This window comes from Buteo buteo, chromosome 3 (assembly GCF_964188355.1).
Source record: "Buteo buteo chromosome 3, bButBut1.hap1.1, whole genome shotgun sequence".
Lineage (NCBI taxonomy): Eukaryota > Metazoa > Chordata > Aves > Accipitriformes > Accipitridae > Buteo > Buteo buteo.
The window spans coordinates 20632496-20658904 of record NC_134173.1 but is presented as its reverse complement, the minus strand read 5'-3'; the positions used below and the strand labels follow the sequence as shown (position 1 = coordinate 20658904).

The window sequence follows — 26409 nt, the reverse complement described above, 5'->3', positions numbered from 1 at the left end:
GATATTCAGAGGCACACTGCATCTACCTGTAGATCTCCGTTACAATGGTGAATCCTTCCTACCTCTGGCAGTCAGGCCTGCATCTTTGCGCTGGCTGTTGCTGAAAGATCTGGATTCTGTGAACTCTAGGTCCTCAGTGCTTGGAGAGGTAGAAATTTCCTCAGAAGTTACAGTGAGCAACGCTCATGCTGACCATTTTCCTTCACATGATTTATTACACTACTTCCTCTAATGTCATTTTTTCCCTTCGCTTGGAATTTTAACAACTGAGCTAGCACAGCCGATTGTTATGAAACGGTCCATGCCCAGGAGGAAGCACATCCCCCTGATACACAGGTGTCAGATTTGGCTTTGATGGTGAAATGCACCCCCAGCCGACACCAGAACGGCGTGTGCTGCTGTACGCATCTGGGGTTGCGGCCTGTTTGACTACTCGAAGGTAAATTTAGGGGAGACCCCACCGTCCCGGCAGTGACAGGCTGCACCGGGGCTTTGAATCAAGACCCAACTGCGCAGGCTCCGGGCGCGCCAGGCCGAAGTCCGCCACGATCACCTCATTAAAGGGGGCTGAGGCAACGCGGGGGGTAGCCCCGCTCCGGGCGGGCTCCGGGCCCTGAGGCGCAGACCCGCTCTCCTCACCCCTCACGCTTCCGGGGTGCGCCCAGGCGGGGGCCGGGTCGGCAGCGCCGGCAGGGACCCTCGGCCGGCCCGAGCGCGGCGGAGAGGCGGCGCGGGCGGCCCTTCCCCGCCCCCGGCACTGCGGCGCGGGGCTGCGGCTCCGGCGCTGTAGAGGGCGCTGCGCGGCCGGGCGCGGGGTTGGGCGCGCCGCTCCCGGCGGCGGCGGCGGCGGTGGCGGCGCAGTTCCCGTTCCTGTTGCTGTTCCCGTTCCCCTCGGGCCGAGCCGGGCGCAGGGCCGGGCGGCGGTCGCGTCTCGTCTCGTCCTCGCTGCCCCCTCCTCCCCCTGCCTCGTAGTCGTCTGCGCCGGTGGCGGCGGGGGCGGGGAGGGAGCGCGGCGCCAGCGCGGCGCCGCCGCATGCGTCGCTGATGGAGCCGGGCTCGGGGCTGCCGCAGCGCAGGGTGGGGGGCGGCGGGCTGGACCTCGGGGCGGGCTCGGCGGGAGGGTCGCCGGCGCTCTCCGGGGGGCAGTCCCGTCGCAGGAAGCAGCCGCCGCGCCCGGCCGACTTCAAGCTGCAGGTGATCATCATCGGGTCGCGGGGGGTGGGCAAGACCAGCCTCATGGAGCGCTTCACCGACGACACCTTCTGCGAGGCTTGCAAGTCCACCGTGGGTAAGGGAGCCCGCCGGGCCGCGCACGCCCCGTCCCGGGGGAGGGGGACGTCCTCGCTCCGGTGCTCGCCGTGCCCACCCTGCCGCAGGGCCCGGCCGTGGGAACGCGGGGCTCGGTGTGGCGGCTGCCTTCCCTGGCCCCTTTCCCCAAGTGTGGGGCCCTTCCCCACGTGCCGGGCCGAGGCTTTCCCCTCAGGGGCCCCCCAGCCCTCGTCCCCCTCAGGGTGCGTGGTGGTCCCCTTCCCGCCCAGCCTCCCGTATGGCGGGGTGGGGTTGTGTCGCCTCGGGTGGGTTCCTCGACCATGTGCCATGTCACAGTGGGAAGCTCACGGGGTTTCTGGCGAGGGAGCCCTTGGTGACAAACTTCGCAGCTCTTGGCGGAAAGGTCGTGGAGGTCCTAGTTATCTTTGCAAGTTTTGAGAAGGTGTTCGGTGTCCTGTTTCAGCCTTACTAATGACAAACCAAAAACACAGTTTAAAAAAAATTAGGGATGGTTGGTAAAACATTCTGTTGTGCTCAAGTTTTAGGTGTTGCACGTAGGGAAACGGAAGCATTTTTGGGAGTTGAAAGGTGCACAGTGCATATTCAGCATAGTCAGTGGGACTTCAAATGCTCTTCCAGACCATAGTCTGATTAACTCCAGATTGGTGTTACGCCTTCATCAAGAACCCCCCCGCCGTGGTGATGTTAGATCTGAGGAAGTCAATGTTTTGTTTTATAGTATCTCTTGAGCACACTGTGTGTTTTGCTCCTCGCACGACTAACTGGAGAGCAACATCCTAGTTCTGTAGTATGCTGCCTTATTCATGGTTTAGTCAGCTGTACGAGCATTGGAGGTAATTTAATGCCTGCTGTCTTTTAATACACAATATGTGTAAAGGGAGGAAGACAAGCTAGTTAGTCTGCATTGTTATTAGAGTCCTGTGCTTGAACTCCTGAGTATTGCAGCAAGGCAGTTGTTAAGTCTGTGTCATTGGAAAATATGTGTGCTTAGCTTAATTGTAGCTTGGAATGTGAGGAAGCTCATCACATCTGATGGAAAGTGATTGTATTGCCTTTTAAAAGCTGAATTATTACTATGCAAAACTGTCTTCCTGTGACAAAATAATTCACAGTTACTCTTACTTTAGTTTTAATGTGTATTTTTCCAATTGTTTCATTCTTTCCTAGGTCCTCTAAAAATCCAAAACTGGTAATGCAGATTAGCACTGTTAGTGTTGATATATTTTTGTTTTGAAGCTGGTAACTTAACCTCGTAGAACTTAGAAAGACAGTGTAGCATATCAGAGGCATTAATCCTCAAGTGATATGTTGTAATGAAGAAATGCTGATGGCTTCTGTAGACAGACAGATTTAATTAAATGTATGGTACAGCTGAGGAAGTAGGACTAGTAGTGGAATGTATTCTTTATAGTTTCTCCAGGTCTATGTATTGTTTTGAACTCGCATGCATCTTCTTTGGGTTGACCTACATTAACGGTTCCTTCAAGGCTGGGCTGCTCTCTGTAACTAGGGTTAATTTTCTGATGCAAATATTGAGAAGTGAGAGGAGGTACTCTAGACCCTGGTCCAGACTTCCAGTCTGGTGCCTTGTAAGCAAAACTGATTTGTTAGATAACTGAGACAGTGATTGAAGCAGAGAAGCTTACTTATTTTAGAAAAGAAACAGGAAATGAATGGTGGATCCTGCTACATGAAAGATTACATAATGTTGGATGTACAAAGTGTGCCGACATAAAGATCATAGGGAGATCAACTTGTGCCAAAATACATGTAGAAAGACTTGAGAGTAATGGCATTCTTTCAAGGTTCTCAGACTACACTTGAGAGCTGTTGAGATTCCCCCAGATCCTTTGACTGCTAATTGAAAGAGCTTTTCCCGGTTGGCTTGCACCCTGCTTTTTTGCACTGTAGAGTAAGAAAAAACAACCTCTGCTATTTACCATTCATGTAGATTGAAAATAACCCACACTTCAAAATGACCTGAGGTCAGACTTTGATACATGGTTGAAATCATAAAGCTCTTTCTTTGTCACCACTTAGTGCAGTGGTTTTCAAGAATTACAAGTGGAAGATGTGTTTTGAAACATTTTTGAAAACCCTGTGACTGATCCAGTTTCAGAGGAAGTTATGTAAACTGAATATACCTTGAGATTAAATTTGAAAAGGCTATGTAACCAAACAAATGACTAAAATCTGCTGCGTCTACCTTATATTAGTGAAGCTGTATTTTAAATGGAATGCTAGAATACATATTTACTCCCTTACCTTGATATTAATGGTCTCAACCTTACTACTTTGATTTTATATTAAACCTGTGGAAATACAGGCCAAACAGGACAACATTTAACACCTTAACCTTTTGTATGAAAGTGTACAGGCTACTTGGAGGTCTTTTCCAACAGTGGAAGAATTGCAAATGTCCAAAAACTTTGGCTGTCTCCTGTCCCTAAGTGCTGTTTAGGATAATAACGCTGTGTCATTGAGAAGCAGAGTGTTTCTGCTGAAGAGGGGAGGTGTGGATTCAATTAAGAAAGATACAGTATTTTGATGCTAATTTAAGAAGACTACATTGCCAGATTGGTAAAGTAAATTCTATAATAAAAACACATCAACATGTCTTCAGTCTTATCTCAAATACTGAAGTTCTTTGAAAGTGTTCAAAAATAGCTTGGCAGATTTCAGCACATTATTTGTAACGGCACACGATGTGCTGTTGATCTGAAATTCTTTTGATGTATTTATTTTGGGCATTAAATTAGTTGCATAGAATATTGTGTCTACTTAATCTGCTATTTACATAGTAGTGAGAATGCTCAATATGCTCAAATATTTACTGATTTTTGCATGTGGTTGTCAGATGAGAAATAAATGTTGCTGTTCCCAATTTTATGTGCTAGGTCTGAATGTTTGTTCTTACTATGAGGTTATAACTTATTTTTATTACTTGTTTGGGCAAAGAAATTGTTTTTAGAAATGTTCTTCTGTATCTGCAATGATGTAAAATTACTCTTTTCTTGCCAGTGTTAAATCCAGAGTAGCTAAGGTAACTTCTTTTCTATAATGGAGTAATGCTTGTGCGAGGGTAACATTGGCATGATATTACTTTGTCAACAAACATAAATATACACTTTTAAAATAATTTGATCTCCATTTATGTTTGTTACCTGACCCCATGCACCTGCATTATTCACACAGGAGCAGAACTGTCCAATCCAAAACTATCACTTGGAGGTTTTTCAGACTCTTGACGATTAAAAACAAGTATGTCAAATTCAGCATGAAAAAGGATCATCTTTCCAAAGGTAGTGGATAAATACTCCTTGCCACATTTGTGAGGAGATTCAAAGATGGGTGGTGAAGGAAAGGTGCTTGCCTTTGCTTCTTTCCCCCCTCCTTACCCCACCCCAAGTAGTTCCTATCCTGAAGGAAATACATCTTAATTCAGATCTCCCTCCATAGTGGTCATGTTATAATTTATATATTAATTTTTAAAAATGGTGCTCTCTCACCCTCTTTTTCATCAGAGTCCCTTTACTTTAATAGTCAAAGGCCTCTATTCTCTTCCCGGCGTCTGTCCAACTACTGCTCAGTGTCACGGTTGTCTGTCCTACCTGCATCCACCAAATCTTAGCTCATTCCCAATCTCTCTGCTGTTTTTCTTCCATGACAGATCTACAGAATTCCTGTAATCAGCAGTATTTCCTGTCCATCTAATTTTGCTGCAGGCATTACGCTTCTCTCTGGGTTTTAATCTCTGAACCTGAGGTTCCTGCTCACCCAAACCTGAGGCCACGCGCTGACTCACGTCTCGGGCGGCTGACTCTCCTGCTCCCTCAAATCAAGTTGAGCTCCTTGGCTTTTCTTTTACGTGCTGGCTTAGTATGTAAAGTTTCTGAGGCCTAGTCTTATTCTTCAGCTCTTTTCCACCAGGTCTGACAGCATCCCAGGAAGGAGGCCTTGCCCTTGATAATATCAGAGCAGTTTGGGTGCCTCATGCATTGCTGTCTCCTTGTAGCAGCTATTCACAGGAAACTACAGTACTGCTTGTAGTAAACACTAAAGCTTCCTTCAGTCCTGATTTACAAGCAAAATCCTAAGTAGAGCTACTCAGCTAAGTTTGTAATGGGAAGAAGGTTTGTGGTGGATCAGGATGGGAATGTTGTGACCTGTGATCTGTTTTGGATTAATTGTAGCCTGTGGGATCCAGATCAGTGGCATGCAAATGCACTGTGGTATAAGACTCCTTTGACTTCACAAAAATGCTCTTTGACCTTGTTTCACCTTACTTTGATGTTAGTGCTAAATGATACGTAAGTTGGGAACTCGTTACATTTACAGAGCTCCATAGCTTTTTCTTCCAAGCAGTCTTTTCCCTATCAGTTCTTTTTAAAATACCCATGTCCATGCAAAAATGCCTAACATCCATCGAATAAACAATAGTAATAGTGAAAAGTTTAGGTTTATCTTTTATCAGAGCAATCTTAAGTAAGGCAGCTTCTGGTTTTAATACATATACACACATGTATATGATATATGAATATATACATCTATATAATTACATAGATGTATACATGTTTGGGGTTTCTGTCACAGTTCAAACCCTTTTTTAATTCTCTTTATCCTTAAAAAATGTGGATTAACAACATAAATGTTAATTTTCATTCCCATAAGCTTGTCATAGAATTATATTCACTTAAAATTATCAGTCTAGTCATTTTAAAAGTATCAGTTGGTCATTTTTCAGAACTGGCCTTTAAGTCGCTCCTCAGGTTTTTTAGTTACCTAGTCAGTATTTGTTCTCGCAAGCACTGTAAACATGGTATGTGGCTTACTAACCATTTGAAAATTAGTTTTTCAGTATATAATAATAAAAATCACGTTTTAAAAACAAGTTTAGTAATTTGATGTAATCTGAGGTGAGGAACAACCTACATAAATTTTTCAGGAAAACATCCTGCATCAACTAGAAGAACACTTATCTTTTCGCTACACTTGTATGTGCCTGTGGGCTCTTTCTGACAAATATAATTAATTTTCATTTTTCTTTAAATATTTGTTTTTTCTTTCCAAAGATGGCACTGAAAACTTAGTTGGGGTGGGGAAGGGAAGAAAGGGTGGAAATAGATGTCTCTTGCTTTACTGCAACGTGAAGAGGTAGCAGTAAGATGTCCTTGCTTTATACACAAAATCAGCTCTGTATTCATACTGAGAAATTTCTGCTGTTGTACAAAAAAAGGAAGAAAGTTCTGATTAATGATAAGTATTTCTTTGAAAATTGAGCCTTCTTAGCTTCACATGTCCAGGGTGTTAATACCTATCTGTTCTTACATACTGGCTTTTTGGCTAGTGCAGAATAGTGTAAAAAACCATCTGATTAATGGTGTGCTGCAATTACTTGACAAACTACAAATAGAGGAGAGCAGGAGGCTGGAAACTTGCACAGAAAACAGTTTTGTCTTACATAAAACCTTAAGATAATTAGGATGCTTGTATGAACCTGCCTTGTTTGTCTTCAGTTCTGCAACTGTAAGTTTAGGAAATGCAACTTGCAACAGAAGCCTGTGTTCCCTGGAAGCTGCCTCTTACCTTCAGGAGTAGGTTTGTCACTTGTAGCTGACACCAAAGACTACAGCAACTGAAAGCACCTTGCAAGTAATGGTTTGCCTCGGATTTGTCAACTAAGCATATTTTACAGCATTTGGTGTAGTCAGCAATTGTTGTCTATGCGTAATCATTTGAAACCTCACAAGGTAACAAAACTATATTCTAAAATAGGAAAATATAGTAGGTGGATGATATAAATTATCAGGGTTCAGGAATAGAGTTTTGGAGAGGTATGGCATTTTTAATTAACAAGAGGTTGCGAAGAAGAGTAAATTTGAAATTGACTTTTTCTTCATTTGTAAACTAGATGTTAACTTCAGCTGATAGAAATATTCAGGTACTGGGTTATATCAACACTAGAGAACTGTCAGAGTACCTTGTAGTCCCTAGTCAGTACATACATGAGAATACACAAGTAAAACAGCAGGCAAAATGAAGAGGCCACTTGAATGGTGTCAAATGCAGAGTTTAGTTTGCAAGGACAGTGGAATGCAGCTGTCAAACTCAGTCTCTGCTGTGAACAGCTGAGCATGTCAGTAGCAAAGAAGGAAAAAAAGAAAGTAGGGCCATTTGATTCTTGGTTATGGACTTCCTTATTTTTTTCTGGGAGTTGTAAGCTTAAACATTCATTTAATGAAAATAGTGCATGCACTATGCAGAATAATTATGGATTTTTCTAAACCATAAAATGGAAGAGACAGTTTTTTAGAGTGCCTTTCATCACAAAAATCCTGATGTCTTTGTAAACTATCTTCACTAGGCTGTCCTTAAACAAGAAAAATTATTAATATTCTCAGTTGTTAAGATTCCAACTATTTAACAGCATATAGCAACACTTTTTCAATTTATTTCTTCTGATAGCCCAAGGAGTGGGAAAATTGATACCCAAACCAAAATGCTAACTTCAGTCTCATTTTGAAATAGATTCTGCCTTTTTAAAAATCTGGATAGTGTTGCTAGTGAAATAAGCTTAATTTTTCTTCACATTCAATTTTTCTTTCAGGTCAGGTACTTGTAGACCAGTAGCTCACTATGTTTTCCTGTTCTGTAATCAGAAATTTTGAAAATAAGTCTTGTTCAAGAAGGTACAGAGTGTCTTAGTCCTTCTGAGTTCCCTTTCTACCTCATTCTGTTTATCAAAATTTTGGTGCATGCTTTGAACTTAATACCACAAGTAGTGTCAAAAGCCTACATCTTGTGAAAGGCTTTATAATTTCACTGTCCACAAGAATGTAAAGAAATGATAACTTCCTCCATTCTCACTGAGTTTGGAAGTACCAAGCATCTGAGATGTTTAGAAGCTGTATATTGGACATTCAAAAATTAATGACAGTTTCGGAAAAACTCACTATAATTACACCTTCAAAATTTAGTCACTGCATGTATATTACTAAATCTTTTTTCTTTTTTTTTTTTTCTCTCTGTTGTTGGTGTATCTGTTTCATTCTGGTCTGTAGCACAGTTGCCAGTTGAGATGCGGGTACGCTCTTATTTTAGGCGAGTAGTCTCAAATGTCTGCATGTTAATCATTCTAGAATTACACGCCAAAGCTTTATGGACAACGTACTTTACCTGCCTCTAAAATAATCCCCAAACTGGCTTATATCTGACTCATACTTAATGCTTCCAAATATCTTTAAAATCTTTAAATTTATAATATGCAGTTTGAAAGAAGTATTTCTGCTTTAGTGTGTTTTAAAATTAACTGCATGTCCTACAGCTTCAATTAAAATAAGATACAATGGTTTTGGTTTTTTTCTTGAAACAGTTTTTGTAACCTTGCCCTCTGCCCCCCATGTACCTTTTATTGTCGCTTGCTTCCCCCCCACCCAAGCGAGATGGTAGAAATCAATATCAAAGCTATTGAGCATCTTTTCATTGGCTTCAGAAGTTTCTTGATAGGTGTAAGTATTGTATTGCGTTTAGTTACAAACCAGGACTAACAAAGGTGGTTCTTACCTCAAGAAGCATGTGACCTCAGTCATCAATTGTAGGGGATGTAAGAAAATTTCTCTGTATAATTCTGTCAGATGTCCAAATTAAATAAACTGTCATAGCCTTTGAACTGTGTGTCTGTTCTAATGGTTAATTAGTATATATGCAACCTCTGAATTTTTAAACTAATTGTGTTTCTTTAAACATAGTCTGATTATTTTTCACTGATTGAATTGCTTTGATGCAAATCATTAATAGGCCTCTGAAAATTTAATCTATTGGAATTGATTTTAGTTGGAGGGGGTTTTTGTGCTCTACTTGCGTCTGTTTTCCTAGTTCCTCCTTTAACTTTATCAGGAAATCTTGGCCTCTGAAAGGTCGCTCTGTGCATTAAGCAAAACAGTTTCCACTTCCATTTCCTGCCACTTAGGCCAAAAAAAAAAAAAAAAAAAAAAGAAAATTGAAAACGTAAATGCAAAATGCATAGTAAGAAGTTTCTTCACTATTTGTTTTATTTCTAAACAAATTCTTTTACTATTAAAAAGGGAGGCTAGACCCAGTTGTGTGTGTTTCAGTTTGTGCTTTAGTAGGTAACTTTTAGTTTCTGTTTGGGGCGAGAAATTAATATATTATAAAACTGTTCTGGGCTAAACTTCATTTTTATTGGATTTCAGTCTCAAGTTTGGAACAGTCTCAAGTTTGGTTCAGTGACTAGATACGTCATCCTCACCAACTTGCCCTTATCTAAAACTTCATTAGTGCACTTCTATTTTGAGTATCTGTTCTCTTTCTTTTAAGGCTGTTTATTTTGGAAAGGAGTGCAGACAGTTTGCTTAGCTGTGTGTTTAATATACTTTTAAACCCCCCTTCTGTTCTACTAGCCCTTTATTTTCCCCAGAAAAAGCATAGTTTCAGTTTAGTGCATGTTGTAACAGATGTTCTCATTTGCATGAAGCATATTTTTAAACTAAAGTTCATGTGCTATTAACAAAAACAATGTGCTTTGTATATAATTTTGAAAATCCCTAACTAATAATCTTGCCTTACACACACCCCAAAGTGCTGCTGTACTTAATACCTTATTTGACATTTATCTAGCCTGTGAGGAGAGGGCAGCAGTGTATTTGCAGTTTTAAGTGGTAGGGCAAGCTGAATTGGTATACTTTGAAATGCTTAACAGATACAAAATCAGAAACCCAAACCAGAGCTGAGATCTGTATTTTTGTGCCTTTTTCATTCGTTCTTATATGTGTATGGGATGTGTGTTTGGATTCCTGAAAAAGGCCTTTCCAGAGAAAAATGGGAGTCAAAATCTGACATCAAAATGCACACCTTTTAATTCATAAAAAGAGAGGTGGTGGTCTAGATTTACTCATGGTGTGAGTGTAATAATTTTAGAAAAACTGAACACATTCATTGCTTGTGCTCCACGCAAGCCTGATATATGGAGAGGAGGCCGAGTTTTTAATGGGAGGGGAGACTGTGATAAACCTTTTGGTTCCGCTCACATCACTATGACCTGGGAAAGGGCATGCTTCAGTATGATTATAAGCACATGCACTTGTTGGCTGCATGGCATGTGTACTTTTGGTTATGCATTGACAACAAATTAGCCAGCAGGCATTTAAAATACAAACTAGGTAGCATGCAAACCAGCAATAGTTTCCCAGTGTTGTAGCAGCTAAAGAGAGCCTTTTAAAATCCTTTTGTTTTGCAAGATGTGTTGTTCAGATTTAATGCAGTTGTCAACAGTAATTATTGATTCCTCTGTTATATTGAACTACATATAAACCCATGCTCTCCGTTCTATTTGCATAATTAAGGACACAAGGTGCTTAAGTGGCTTGTATTAGCTGTTATTGACATCCTTTTAGGGGATACCTGCCATAACTGGAGGCACACGGTGGGGAATATGTTGGCGTAGCTGTGCTAGTACAGTGTTATCCCAGGGCTAGTAAGTCCTGACTGTCAGCGTGCGCATTCAGGCACACCACTCTGCAGCTATATAGCTTCAAGACTGGAGCAGCCTCTGGCAGGATTGAACAGAACAAATGCACAGGTTTATTAAATTTGGGCATTAATTGTGTTGTGGTATCTGGCTTAAGGGAGTAGCAACTTGCAAGGACTACCAGTATCATCAAACAGCGTGAAACTTGAAAAAATTCTGACAATTTGTCTGTACTTAACAGGTCTTAGAATTAGGTTTAGCAAGACTGAGAAACGCATGTCTTGCTTAGAGCAACTGTAAATTAAGTGTTTGTTGAAGCAAGGGTTTTAAAGAATTTATCAAATATTGCTGGCATCAACACTATAGTATTACAGAGCACTTCTTCAAAAAAATCCACCATTTTCTAAGAACAGGCTTAATGCCTTCTCTATCCTGTGCTGAGTGGAAAGGCTTAAAAGAACTGTTTGCAGTTATTTTGCTGAAGAATGGGAGTTTTCAGCAGTTGGTCCAAATCTTCTGTTCTGCAACTGCAAATATAAAGAACATATAAGACTGGCTTAGCATATGTGAATGGAAAGGTGCAGTTGTCTAACTCTCAACGTCATGTGTGACTAATAAGTTTTTCTTATCTGTAATAGTTGAAAGTGTTAGTTTCCTGATAGACTTTTAGAGAATATTAGCAGTTTTTCCTCTTGTTTTTAATAGTTGGAGTAATTGTATGGATAGCAAAACTTTTCATTTGGGTATTGTCATTGACATTAATCAAGCTAAATAATTTGTTTCATTGAACTTCTTAACTCAAGATGATATTTGAAATTCAAGTGGAAAAATTATTGTGGCGGTGTTTTAATTAAATTACTGATTTGCACGTAAACTCAAAGCACTACCTTTGGCAGGTCTGTGGAGAAATATGGTAATGAAACCTGACAGGCTTAGGAATTTGTTTCTTCATGTGCAAAAGGAAAGTTGCCAGATTTTTTTTCCTTCAGTATTGGCAGACATGAAGCTTTTGGTATTGTGTTGATGCTTGCAGAGCACTACCAATTATAAAAAGCAGTTGAGCAACCTTTGCTTAGTTCTGGCAAGCTATTTGACTTGTGTTAAATGATTCAAACAGTTTTGTAGAAGAATCTGCTTTTCCAAAACTGTTACTGGTTTGCATCATTCGTTGCAAAATTTAACAGTAGGGAAACGTTTCATGGTATGACTTTAAGGTTGATAGTAAAAAGATCTGCCTTTGAAGTAAGAATGCTGTTGACATATTATTTATTTTGAAACCATCTCTTTAATATCTAGGCTTTTTTCTACTTCATTTCATTCATATGTTGTGCCTACGAGTCCCAGGAAGTGCCCAGCTGAAGATTTACTTTATCAGAAGAGTTGGATTTTCTCCCCATAGTTCATTATTTATTTTTCCTTTTGAAAAATACAACAGAACCTTTTTGTTCCTTGGTTTGTTGTAAGATAGCAGTGTATAAACCATGTCTGTAAAAATAAAAATATTTTGTTGGAGTTGGTGAAACTTATGTGAAATTCCTGTGATGGTTTTCAATACACAGTTTTGGATCGGAGATGGTTTAGACTTTTTTGTGTGTGTGACAATAGGACTTTTTCTTCACACAGCAGAGCTGTATTCTCTCTGTGCTCAGATCAAGCTGCTCTACAAGTATAATTGCTAGCCTAAGACTAGTACACCCACCTGTATGAGCATCATAGATTCTTTTTTCTATTTATGTTTCTGTGGGAGAGAAAAGAAAAAATTTTTAACCTGAGTTCTCAGATGAATGACAAATCATACAGTATGTTGTGAATGAGATAATGGCAGGATTGGGAATTGGGGTTGAGACATGTGGGCAATTATATTCAGACTTCCTTGAGGAAGAGAGAGGTTTGAAGCAATTTCAGTTAATACTGATTATGTCCTTAGCAAGTAAAATTGCTGTCTTGTTGTAGACAAAGCTGTGACCTTTGAGACAACTGCATTTTATAGTTTAAATGGACTTACATAGAGAAGAGGCTTTTAACAGTAGAAATGGATGTGTTTCTTTAAAAAAAACAACAACTCGTTAATAGAAAAGCAGTAATTACAAGAATTCTTATTTCCCACATTTTGGATAGTAGAGCATAGCTGGATCACTTCACTTGCTTCTGCTTTTACACTGACACAGATGGTGGTGTTTCGAAAGTGTAGAAAAATATTTCTTAAAGTTAGGACTAATAAATGCTCTGAAATTTTTAGTCATTCTAGTAATTTTTCTCAATTTGCATATGCATACTTGAAAATTGCCATTAAAATTGTAGACTGTATGGTACAAATCAGTTTAACACTTTAGCTCCTGTATTGCCCAAGAACCCTGCTGAGGTTTGAATGGGATACATTTTGATAAGTGAAGTATAAGCATCATATGACCAGAATAGCTCTCCAAGAATTGGTGAATAAGCGTGCTAGATGCTTTTAAGGACATGGAGAAGGAGCACAAATATTGTGGTGATAACCAGTACTTTTATCACTATGTAATGTGCAACTGCAAGCTGTTTGAACGGGTTTTTGTTTAGGAGAATGAAGATCAGGGATCATTCCATTTATTTAGTCTAGCTGAACAGTGGCAACCTGCTTTGCAAACTAAAACCAGAATTGAGTTTATCCTTTACAGTGCAATTAGTAAAATGTGTCTAGTTTTTTTTTAAAACGGAGTCCATTTTATTGTCTCATCCAAAAACTTTACAGACATAACTATCTTTAAAAGCGCTTTGAAATAAATGCCAAGTCAACAATGTGTAACTATTTTTCAGGATGTAAAATGCACTTTTTTTTTTCCCCCTACCTAAATTTTCAGGCGTTTTGCAAAGCTTTGCATGAGGGCCAAGTTCAGTCCTTTCTGTCAAAGTTACAATCCAGTTTTGACTTGGTAAAATATCAGCAGGGACACTTGGCTTTTACCAAGGGTAGACATTAGGAAAACGCATAGCTTTTGTTAGGGAGAATAAAAATCTTTTTTTCCTCTTCACTTCCATCCCTATCCTTGGTATACAATTGTATGTGAAGTAGCAAAAGTGTTTCCAACACACTACGCTCCTACACTTCTGTGTGAGTTTAAGTGTACCAGTCTGAATCATGTTCTTTTGTCTTTTTATTTGCCCCTTTTTGATTTAGCACTGTTAGGAGGGATGGTGTTCAGAAGGAAGAACTGAAGCAAAAATCTTCATACAAATGTATACTAAAAAGAACAGGTTCACAATCTACAAATGCTATGATATTCTAGGACATTTATACCCTGAAATATTCTCGTAGTCCAGGTGGTAATCTTTTGTGTCTAGGTATTGTTTCACTATAGTATGTCTCATGTGTTGATTACCAGCATTATTTTTTTTTATAGAAGTATAATCTTTCTGTATAACAAAGTCTTCATGGTTCTATCTTTGATATTTAGCATGCATTCAAAATGTGGCTGGAGTTTTCAGATGATGGATAAAAGTACCATACAGGTATAAAAGAAATTCTAAAAGTCAAATACCCTCTCTAAATCTAAGCAGTTTGCTAATAAATATTTGCAGGAATTAAGAATGACAGTGCTGATAAACTTCTTCATAAACCAACCACAATTCCAGCACTTCTTCTAAAGCACTTTACAGGTGCTAAGCATCTAACCTGGAAATCAGATGTGTATTGTTCCCACTTCACAGACAGCAAAACTGATGTGGAGGGATTGGTTTTGCTCCATGCCTCCAGGGCATCTGTGCCAGTTGGAAGTAGGGCAGGCTTGTCCTTCATAGTCAAGGTGAACAGGGGAGAAACAAACATACTGTGCCTGTTGTTTTACTGTTATGTTGGGTTTACCTGCTGCTGCAAGTGTTGCACAAAGTGGAAGGTTTATGTTGTGATGCTGCCAAATTGGATGGCTCACAGACTATATAGTGGTTGTTAAATCCCAATGATGTTCCTGAGGTGACCCATAGTGGTGCAAACCCTTCTGCTTGTTCAGACTGTTACAAGTTGATATATATATATATATATTAAAAAAAAATAGAAATAATTACACCCTCGTTACTTTTGCTTCTTATTCCTCCTTTTCTGTTTACTGTATTTTATTTATAGGTGTTGATTTTAAAATCAAAACAGTAGAGCTAAGAGGAAAGAAAATTAGATTACAAATCTGGTAAGTAAAACAAACGTGCAACCAGCAGTATGTTTTAATTTTTGTGTTCTAGCATGAATTAATATGCCTGTCTAATACTATTAACTGTTATAAGCTGGTTTAGCTCTTACCCTATTCCTCCCTTCCTCCATTCTCACAAGACTTAGGCAAAACAAAATAGCCCTTAGATTTTTGTGAGGGTAAAGGAGGAGAAGGAGAGATAAAGTTAGAAATAGGACATGAAAGTAATTATTGAAATGTTAATGCATCACAGAGGTCTCAAGCCCCTTTTCCTAGAGGAAGGATATCACCTACACAAGAAATAGGAGTTCTACAAACAACAGAAGGTGGCTGTGTTAAATAGACACTACAGAAAGTACACTTTGGTTGGTTTGGTTTTTTGTTGTTTGGTTGGGTTTTTTTAATTTATTTTCTGGACTGTTTAAAGCTGACCTTCATTGTAACAGCAATTATAAAACAACTGTGAAACATTTTCTAAACTGTTTTTCTAAAACTTCGTATAGGCAGTGCTGTTTCTTTGATGCTATATTAAATAACTTCAAAGTGAAGGGCATTCAAGACTAAGTAAATTATATCCACTCTAAACAGCACTGAGAAGTAAAATGATCCCATACAAATAAGACTCTATACCTTAACTGGTACCGATATCCTATTACAGAAAGCTCCAAGTGTGAGCTAAGCTTTTCCCTTCTGGAGTAGGTTACATGTTTCCTGATATCAATTAATACACTTTTTATTGTTTACAAATTATTGAGCTTATTAAGAGCTCCTTTGTTTTGCAGAGTAGTACAATACATGAACATTGTTATGAGAGAATAAACCAGCTATGTTCTATACATTAATCTTACATACTACTATGTAGAAGCTTAGCTTTGGTTTATTAACAGTGTGTGATGCATAATTGGCATTGTAGTTAAACTGTTAAAGCTAACAATCCACAGAGGGGGAAGAAAGCTCTAAATATACTCTTTGGGGATATTCTGGTGGGTTTTCATTCTTAACTACATGGATGCAGTGAATTCAGCTTACTAACTCCTCTTGGCAGGTCACCATCAACTCTGTTTGTCACACCATGTGTCTGTCTTGCTTTCCTCTGAGTTAACTGCAGCTTCATGTTTGGTATCATCAGTCACCTAACACTTGAATGTTAGTGGCATGTCTTCATCCATCATCAGTCCCTGTTTGGAAACCTATGACCACAAGGCTGGCAGTTGAGCCAGCAATTATTAGCCAGGGTCTGCTGGAGCTGACAGAGGTAATAAAAAAAATTCTGATATGGAGATGCTACTGTATGCCTTATAGGAATTCTTGCTGTGAAATGTGCTAAGCTTATCAAACAATTTCTTCATGTTGAATAAATACTTTAAAGGAGAGGTATTTTGTTGGAGAAGAGATGTTTAAACCATTATTTTCCACATATTGAGAATATGCTAGTGGGATATAGGAAACTTTTAAAACTAAAAATTGATAGGTTGCTAAAATATGACCATTACTCCTGTGTGAAGCCCTGCTAAAATGGTGGAGAAAACACAATGTAAAGAGACAATATTTTAAAATATAAAATCCATGAACACAACATCCCGCTCCTAAGTGTCACTTACTCTCCAACAGTGGCTGTTAAAATGCAGTTCTTGTACTAAATCCTTACAACTGTCTTGGCATACTTATAATTTTTTGGAAAAGCAGTTAGATAAGCACTCCTCTTGCTAATTTATCCTTAATTATGTTGCATATGTTGTTGGCCCTGTTTATAAACTCTTATCATAGAATCATTTAGGTTGGAAAAGACCCTTGAGATGATAGAGTCCAACCGTAAACCCAACACTACCAAGTCCGCCACTAAACCATGTCCCCAAGTGCCATGTCTGCATGTCTTTTAAATGCTTACAGGGATGGTGACTCAACCACTTTCCCGGGCAGCCTGTCCCAGTGCTTGATAACCTGAAGAAATTTTTCCTAATACCCAATCGAAACTTCCCCTGGTACAACTTGAGGCTGTTTCCTCTTGTCCTGTCACTTGCTCTTTGGGAAAAGAGACTGACACCCACCTCACTGCAACCTCCTTTCAGGTGGTTGTAGAAAGCGATAAGGTCTCCCCTCAGCCTCCTCTACTCCAGACTAAACAACCCGAGTTCCTTTGGCTCCTTATTGTACCTTCAGTTGTTAGATTAAAAGAGGAGAGCATTTACCAAGTCAAACACTTAGAAGTTTAGAAATACAGACTTAAGTTGCATGGCTGATCCTCAGTCAGTCTTCTTTCATACCTACACAGAGACAGAATTAAGGTTGCCTCATACTTCTGGTAGTCTTATATACAATGATTACAGTAACTTTACTACAAAAAACTGTTTTATTTAGTGAACAGGTAATTTCTGAAGTTTATGCTTATGTGTTTTCTTAAAATGACTAAGGTTATGTCTTGAAGCATCGAAGTTTGATTATATTTTTCTTACTCATTTGATGATTCTACTTAAAAAATCAAACAAGAACAGTTTTAAAAAAATTTAACTTTGGTATTTTTATGGTCACTTGACCTGTCTCCACTGACCACTCTATCAGCAGAGTGTTCTCCACAGAACTATACCACTTGAATTTATCAAAAAACGGCAGTACTGTGTTGAATGTATCAAGCCATTACATGTGCAAGAAGTCCTTTTGAAAGCAGCTTTCACACCTGCTGCTGTTAGTAGAGTGTTAGTAGAGTAGCAGACAAATTGGACTTGTCTCCCCTGTTTCACAATGGGATACTGTGTGCTAAGGATCACAGAGGTATCTGCTCTTGCCTCTAGCTTACCTGTTCATATCTGGTCCCTGCTACCTCACAGTGCCTCTTCCTCTCTTTCCCTGACTTTCAGTCAGGAAACAACCTCCTGCTCCTTAGATTATGAAATGGTAGAGCAGCAGTGAGGACACGAAGTAGTGTCTATCTTTTCTGTGCCACCTGGAACAGTGGTAGTGCCCCTTGGGCTGCCAGAAGTAGTAGATACAGTACATCTGCTTCTGCATTGCAGTTCCTGGCTGAAATAAGTTCATATGTTCTGTGAGAAGTAATGCATGCACGCAGCTCAGGTCATGGAGTAAAGTAACCAGAACTACTGGATAGCATACGCGTCCAAGTGAATCTGAGCACTGATTAGTGCTTTTTCAAAGCTTGAAAACTAGGCCACATAATAGGAACCCTACTTCCATGCTTTGAAGCATAGGTGTGCCGGGAGTTGCTTGGCAGGACAGTAGGGTGTCTGACTGTGCCCTCTTACTTGAGTAATCTGGGCACTCGACTGACACAAGCAGCAGTCACTTCTGGCTTCCCCTCTGAAAGGACCTGGTTGCTGGAAACCGTGGTGCCCTGCCACTGCTGGCGAGCCAGAGGGACTCTCTGGTATCTCCACAGGTTTAATGTCCAAGGAAGCCAGTGATCTGGCAAGAAGTCTTGACCTGCTTCTGAAGGTTGTTTCAATTGGTGCATTCTCATAAAAAGTTCACGTTCTGCCAGGTCAGCATTTTCTAATGGACAGTTGTTGTTTTAGAAGATCTCTGGGATAAGGACTAGTCTGAGGAAAAGTTCACCTGTCCTGGAATATAACAGAATGTAGTTCCTCCTGTTCAGTACTTCTGAAACAAATTATTTCATGTCATAAAAGATCTTACATATATTTGTGGTTTATGGGAGGAAAAAGCTCAGCTTGACACGTAGAATTAACCTCTAAAATGACTTAATATTTTAAAAAAATATTGCCTGTAGGTTCCATAAAAGCACAGAGTGTGTGAAAGTGTTAAGTTAGTGTTAAATTTTTCTTTACGTTTAAAAATATTTTCCTTTCTGTTGCCACTTCACACCACTGCTCATAAAAAATTAATTTAACTTCAGAGCCAAAGACAGTTTGGAGTCTGTCCATGTGTTTGTTTCAAGCAACTGTTTTAGATAGACGGAGAAAACATTTATGTAAAACAAAAATTATCCAAATCTATTTTAACTAAGATCAACTATATTTGTATTGTATTTTATGCAGTCTGAAACGGTGAGAATATGACAAGTCAACACTTGAAAATGGACTTGGGGGGGGTATTTGCCTTTGGTGTAATGCTTGTATTTTTGGAGTGATGTCTAGTTTCTGTTTTGGAAGCAGAAAAATAGAGTCAAGCAGTGGGATTTTATTGCAGATTATAGATGATCAAGGTGTCATGTGTTGTATGTTTCTGATTACAGTTTAGAAATACCAGTGGTTTTCCATTAGAACAATTTCTTAAAAAACATCAATAAAAGAAAATGGCTTTTAGCATTAAAAAAGAAGTAATCTGTTGGGGGTTTTTTGGTGATGCCAAATCATTGATCAAGCTGTAGTAATTTATTATTTGGACTTCTGGAGTTTGAATTAAATTGAACTGACTTATTCTATTGAGTCTGACCAGAGCAAATAAAGAACTAGCAGCACTTAATACCACTTAATGAAATTCATGAACTTGTGTACTGTTAGCCAGTTAAATAATGCTCATCTCTTCTTCTCAGCTTTCCACTAGTGCCTCAATAGCTATCCTTACTAAAATACTCCAGCTGCAGGAGTATAATACATCAATGCAGATAGTATAACAAACTTAATTGCTCCAGCACTGCAAATGAAAGGAAGGCATTTTAAGTTGCATATGCTTTTAATACTTCTGCATTAGGAGTTGTCACTTTTTCTTCAATAGTGGAAGAATTTACTGCACATTTTCATGAAAAATAAGATAGTGCCTGGTAGAAGGTGAGATTGCCATGTGAAAGATGAACTTGATAGTCTCAAACTGCAGCTTATTTAGGTAGCTTGGGGTTGCATTCTAAACTTACTTATTGCAGAAATTGGTTTCTAATTTTCACCTTACTATTTGAAGGCTAGTACAATATTAATATAATGTTACAGACTGCAAATTCAGCTTATTTTCTTCCACTTTTCAAAGGAAACAAGGATTATCATATTTACAGTCAGAAACCTGTTGACTGGTTTAATTTAAACTTCCTGCAGCAGTAGAAACATTGATTTTGTGAAGTGTGGGGAATTCAATGACTTAAAGCAAGGCAAAGAAAGTCAGCCATAATCCACTGTAATTAGCACAACTGGCAGGTGACAGTCAGTGGCCATCTGGCCATTTAACTTATATAGTGGGCAGCCAGGTTCTCCATGGATGTTTTAAACTGGCCACAGCACATGGTGTGTCTTGAATAGCCAGCAAGATAGACTACAGGTTGTGTGATATTTGGGTGAACAGTCTACACAAAGGGGACTGTAGGACCTGAGGATGCAACGGCCTGGGAATACTATAAATTTTTAAGGAGCCTAGGGTTTTGTGGGGTGAGGAGAGGCTGATAGTACCACGTAGACTTGGAGATAGAGCACTCGGTAGGCTACGGCAAATGTAGAGTTGGAGATAGCTGGAGTAGCAGAGTATAATGTTGTGTAGTTGGCTCCATCGCTTACCCCTTAGCTTATCCAGTGTGTTGATGACTGTCTTTAGGGAGGGTAGTTGAACATTAGTGTGTTTATTTGCCCTCTGTTTTTCTAATGTGTGAACTGGTAGCCCCTCTGTGATGGAGTTGCTAAAGGTCCTTAGCACTGACCTGAAGGTACAGCCAGGTGACTCTGAAATAGCCCCTTTATTTCTGTGTTCCAGTAGGGGCACAGAGAAGAGCAGGAAGACCAGCCAGCCAGCCAAAAAAAAAAAAAACAAAACCCCAAAACAAAACAAAAAAAAGGCATTTCCATTATTCTGGCCAAAGCTAGAATTGATGCATTCCTCCACATCAGGTATGCCCTTCCACCTGCCATCTAGTTATGTCTGCTCAGAATGATGGAACTAAAGGGTTCCCATCCTCAATACACTTGATCAGTAGGCTGGATTAGCAACAGATGGCAGGGGCTGCTCTACGAGGTCATAATTTTGAGAAGTCTGTTCATAAGCACTAAAGCAATGTTATCCATATGTGGAAAATCAACGGTTCATACTAGAACTTCTAAATTTTTCATGGAGTGAACATCCAAAGGACCTTTCAAAAAATAAATCTAACCATATCAAAGAAGTAGTGGAAGAGAAAGAGTTACTTGCTCTGAGTAGTACTTATATATGTAATTTCAGCTGCCACAATGTGTATTGCTTTAATAAAAATGCCTCATTAGTGATAAGAAAGCAACCAATTAACCATCTGAAATATTACTAGAAATACTACTAGAGCTTGACCTTACTGAAACAGGCTACCTGTTTTCACCTTCTGTAGGGTCCTAAAGGTTTGTATGAATTTAATTCTGAAGTTCTGAGTAGAGAATGAGATTTGAATAAAAATAAAAATGGATGCTATAGGAATTTGTTCTCTTCTGCCCCATATTGCAATGCCATTGGCTTGCAGTGAAGTATAAGTCAATATTTTTCCACAGGCTATGAAGCGGAGGTTTCAAATCTTTTTCTAGTGGACTCTGGTTTACTTTGTGAAACCACTAGCAAAGATTTGTTGCTATCAGGTACAGCTGTGGCTATTTCAGGAAAAAGTTAATTACTTCACTTTTAAACCTGCTTAGTTGAAATTTTTAAAGATTTTGTGAAGAGCAAGATAGGTTTGTGGTAGTTTATTCTACTGTTTGTTGTGCATAGACTTTAAAAGAATTAATTCTTCAGGACAATCAATGTGGCATTTTGTGAACATGACTTTTTTTTTTTGGTAACAAGTGTTTTAGGTCTCCATTGTTAATCTCATTCCCAAATTCATCCTCCTCCTCCTTTTGTCTAAAATGTGACTGTTGAAGAGAGTTCCGTTTGAATTTTTGAGTCCCAACACACATGCACTCATTTTCCCCCATCGACTCTTCATTTTGGTCCATCTTTTGATATGCTGTAACAGTGAAATTTCAAAATTATCTGTTGACTCTGGGGGCTGAACTCAAGCAGCAAGTGCTTGATCACTTTGGAGCACCATGTAACTTAGTTTCCAGTTGTGATACCAGTCACATTTTAAGACTTAGGGTATACACCAGCTATTTTTTTAGTATAACTGCCAAAAATCTTCCATACGCAGGCTTGATGATATGATTAAAAGCAGTTCACAGGTTTTCATGGTTTAGTAAAAAATAACCCTTCTGTCTCATCTGCTTTGGAATATAAGCCATAGCTAGTACGGGCGACATGGTGTCATTGCTGGAAAATAGTCTACAGTGTAAATGCACCCTGTCTGAAATACCTACAATGCTGAAAGTGAGAATGGAAATGTTATTTGAACACCTCAGATTAGTAGATGTAAATGTGAAAGCCAGGTATCTACTTTCAAAAGCTGTACCATATAGTGGTTGCTCACTCTTTTCATTCACTTTTGCCAGTAGCTTCTGCATTAGTTTTAGAACCATGGCTGAATTGCTGTGGTTGATCCAAAAAGGCTCTGAAAGCTTGAATCATAATGATCAGTGCATTGCTCATTTTATAGTTGGGTGTCCAGCTGTGTTTGATAAGGGTGTATCCATTTCTTTTTTTCATTTTTTCAGGGCTATTTAAAAAAAAAAAAAAGGAAACAACAAACCCCAACAACACAAAACCAGCTTCATCTGCTGGTATATTTTCACTGGACAGCTTCATTCTCAGACGCATGTAGAACTGTTTGGTGGCCTTTCTTGGTGAAGTTAGTATGGGATAAGTAGTCCTGGTATGGAAACTTTTTAGCATTGAAAATACTGCTCCTTTTTTTTTTTTTTTTTTTTGCCTGAGATTCACACATATAGGAGGAAATGTTCAATATAGAGTGTCTAATGAGTGGGAGGGTGTTTTTATTAAAATGTAAACAAAGTTATTCTGTACTTTGCAAACTGGTGAAATGTTTGTGCTAATGTTTGCTGCTGCTTCTTAGGGACACAGCAGGTCAGGAGAGATTCAACAGCATTACCTCAGCTTATTACAGAAGTGCCAAGGGAATTATTTTGGTGTATGATATCACCAAGAAGGAAACATTTGATGATTTACCAAAATGGATGAAAATGATTGATAAGGTAGGCCTTAAGTATTTTCTTTTTACGTGGTTTTTTTTTAAGAAGCAATTCTTTTTCCTCAAAGGTACTCTAAGACTTTTAACAACATTGATATAGGATTATTAAACTAATGCCAACTAATTTTCACTGGATTTTTTTAGCCAGGATTTAACTTTAATGTGTTTTTGTTGCAAAATGGTTGTCCATTCCTGCTTCCTTGAACTAGAATTGTCCCAGCTGGAAGTGTCAGTGGAAATCTGTAACATTACTCATTTACCTGTGCATTGTGGGGGGTGGGGAAGAAAGGGAAGTTTTATTTCCTGTCTGTGAAATGAGGTCATTATGTTCATTCTTAGATAACCTAAAACAGCTGTTTCTCAAGTCATGTTTTAAAAATGGAATTTGAAAATTGAAGTTGAAAATTTTTGAAATGTTAGGGAAGAACATTTACATGTAGACTGTGTAGGTGTGGTTCCTTATTTAGTAGAAGAATTGCCCTTTTTTAATATCATGTTTGCATTACAAAATCTTACATTTCTAGGTTTAGTTAATTAAAAATGTTTTAACTGCAGTATGCTTCAGAAGATGCAGAGCTTCTATTAGTTGGAAATAAACTGGACTGTGAAGTTGATCGAGAGATAACTCGACAGCAGGGAGAAAAGGTGAGAACATGTCTAACCAAATTCTTAGTTACTGTTAGAAGCAAAACTGCTATGGCATTGCTTCTGATGGTCCGTGGCTACTCTTGTTCAGACTGTTAGACCTAAGGAGCCTATCGAGAGTGGTCGTGGTCTGTCAAAATCCATATAGTATTTACTTTTATAGAATGTGCAGTTATATGCATTCCTGCTGGAGCAGTATGTCTTTGATCTAAAGAAAGAGTAAACTACAAGTTGGCTTACACTACACAGGGGATACTCCTTTTTGGGCTCTGAAAGAGGATATAGTGAAGACTTGAATCACAAATGGAGATACCTCTGCTCAGGACATCTTTGTGAGCCTTCTTCTAGGTGCTTGCTTTTCAGTAGTATTTTAGGACAGGCAACAGCCCGGCTTGATTACTTAGTTCACCTTTGTTTTCATGTTTCTTTTGTTCTCTTCCAACTCCAAAAGTGGTAAGAAACCTGACAATAGAATACATTTTAGCATGATACTCAAAGCACCATCTTTATCAGGAGACTTTCAGTATGGACATACACATACATTTTCCTTCAGCTACCCATCATGCATTTGGAAGTGAAGCATTTTCTGTTAGAGTGTCAAGGCTAATTCTTACATCTGTACTTTCCTTTTCTGTATTTTAATAATATGGTTAAGATTAACTGTTCTGAAAAGTTCTTACTTTTTGGCAATCTGCAACAATCCATGTCAACTGAATATATCAATTTCTAAGATTTAAGTCTGGAAAAATGCAGCACACTTTTCCAGTAAACCAGTTTTAAGTGAAAATCAGCTATATGTGGCAGTATTTGCTGTACCTTGGAGATTCAGGATTATTAATCAAATTAGACTTCAGTCACAGATTTGGGGAAAGTTATGGGGTTTTTTTTAAAGGTTTTGTGAGGAGTGTGTATTTGCTGTTTGTGCGTATCTTCATGTAGTTATTGTATTTTCTCTCCCATCAGTTTGCACAGCAAATAACTGGGATGCGGTTCTGTGAAGCAAGTGCCAAGGATAATTTTAATGTGGATGAAATATTTCTAAAACTTGTTGATGACATTCTGAAAAAGGTAAAATGTTCAGGTGGGGGTAGTTCCTCTGACCACATAAATCATCAATGTTTAAATAATGACTGCAGGTACTTGTTGAGAAGACATAGAGGGTGAGTGCACACCATCAGGTGAAATTTTTGGTTAATATGTAGTGGGTGCGATGTAGTTCACAGGCTCTGCTGAACACTTCAGTTAAGTACTGCTGTTGATTTTAGTAAACATCTGCTCCTATTTGCTATACTTATTCTTTCCTATAATTTCACTATATGTCAGCAGCTGACTGTACGTTTGCCTGCTTTCATTTGCAGGCAGTTCTGTTGTGATTTGTTGTAATTGGTTTAGGAAGTGGCTTTATTTTGAAAATGTCTTGTAACTTTTTTCTTAGAGAAATTCTTAACACAACTTACTTGAATGTAGTTCACTAATAAGAACCAAAAGATCCTTAAATTGAGGCTTTGGCTGACAGTGAACTCTTGAAACAAGCTCTTTGTGCTGAGTTCTATGCAGATGACTGTTTACAGGTGATTTTTCTTTTCTTTAAGATGCCACTGGATGTTATAAGAAATGAGTTGTCCAACAGTATCCTGTCCCTGCAACCAGAGCCAGAAATCCCACCAGAACTGCCTCCTCCAAGGCCACATGTCCGTTGCTGTTGACTTGTTACTCCATACAGAGTGAAAAATAGGAGTGTGAGGGTAAAGAAAGTATCTGTACTACTCTGCACTACAATCCTTTGGCAGTTTCTTGTTGCACTTTGTTATTCGAGTCAGAGCTACACACTAACTTGTAAATATGCAAATATGCAATCCTGTGTAGGATTCAGCTATAACATTTAATTATTACCCCTCTCCCTCACAATGATGTTTCATTCATTGCCCCAGTGTTATAAATACTGTACAGTTGGTGGGGGTTTACCACACTTCCAGTCGAGGAGGAGGAGAAGTTAAATCTATACCTATTCTTGACATAAATGTTGTAATAGTTCTTTGTTATTATAAACAGGCAGGCAGAAACTCTTCTGGTATGAAGATAAGTATATGGTGCTTTGCTAACTATTTTAAAGAGAAATTTTTTAAAAACAGAGGACTTCATGTACAAAGCTTCCATAATCGGCATTATGTTTCCTTTTAATGTAGTGAAAACATTTTTGGCTGTAGCATCCTCTGCTGACTGGATTTATTGAAAAGCTAAGTTTAATTTTTGGCAGTCTTTTATTTATTTTGTTTAATGCTGCACCCTTTCTTTGTGTACCAAGACATCACATCTGGTGCAGATCTAAGATTGCACTCTGAAATAGCATATATAATTTTCTGCGTAAGCATAAATTTGGTTGCAAGAATCACTAAGTTTCAATAAAAGAATGGAGATATATTCAAGCTCTAAAAGAAGGTATAAAAAGCAATGCTGCTGTCCTAGACAAATTCTTAAAAAAAAAAAAAATAAATTAAGATGATACATTTTCCTGTGTTAAGGGATATATATGTGTATTTGTCTGGACATCTGTAGAGTTTGGGGGAAGGGAACCTAAGGTAAAATTATTTTCTTTCCTAGTGGTGGAAATTATTCCCATCAAGCAAATACTGTGTTAGGTTTTTGTCTGATAATGAATTTGTGAATTATATCTTTGGTATATCTTTTATTAAAACACACTGTTTAGTTTAGCTATGGTAAATCAGTAGTTACATATTTGAATAACTTGGTGTGTCCTGAATGTTGTGGTATTGAAAAACATTGTGGTCTTTCTAAACTAATGAAGTGCAAATAAAATTTTGTATTTATGAATGACA

At 38.8% G+C, this 26409-nt stretch overlaps 1 protein-coding gene across 1 annotated transcript; it reads left to right on the top strand.

Annotated features, from left to right (window-relative positions):
• Positions 1-793: 793 nt before the first annotated feature.
• Positions 794-26409, top strand: RAB12 (RAB12, member RAS oncogene family). Its single transcript, XM_075023018.1, has 6 exons — positions 794-1288; positions 14874-14934; positions 22793-22931; positions 23483-23572; positions 24536-24640; positions 25165-26409. Exons 1-6 carry the CDS (start codon positions 1045-1047, stop codon positions 25276-25278), a joined length of 753 nt encoding a protein of 250 aa, XP_074879119.1. The 5' UTR covers positions 794-1044; the 3' UTR covers positions 25279-26409.

What these genes read in the sequence shown, in the direction of transcription:
- RAB12 (XM_075023018.1), top strand. Translation starts at nt 1,045, where the DNA reads ATGGAGCCGGGCTCGGGGCTGCCGCAGCGCAGGGTGGGGGGCGGCGGG. An exon ending in GGCTTGCAAGTCCACCGTGG is followed by an intron (nt 1,289 to 14,873) that starts GTAAGGGAGCCC and finishes TTTTATTTATAG; the next exon opens with GTGTTGATTTTAAAATCAAA. An exon ending in TTGATGACATTCTGAAAAAG is followed by an intron (nt 24,641 to 25,164) that starts GTAAAATGTTCA and finishes CTTTTCTTTAAG; the next exon opens with ATGCCACTGGATGTTATAAG.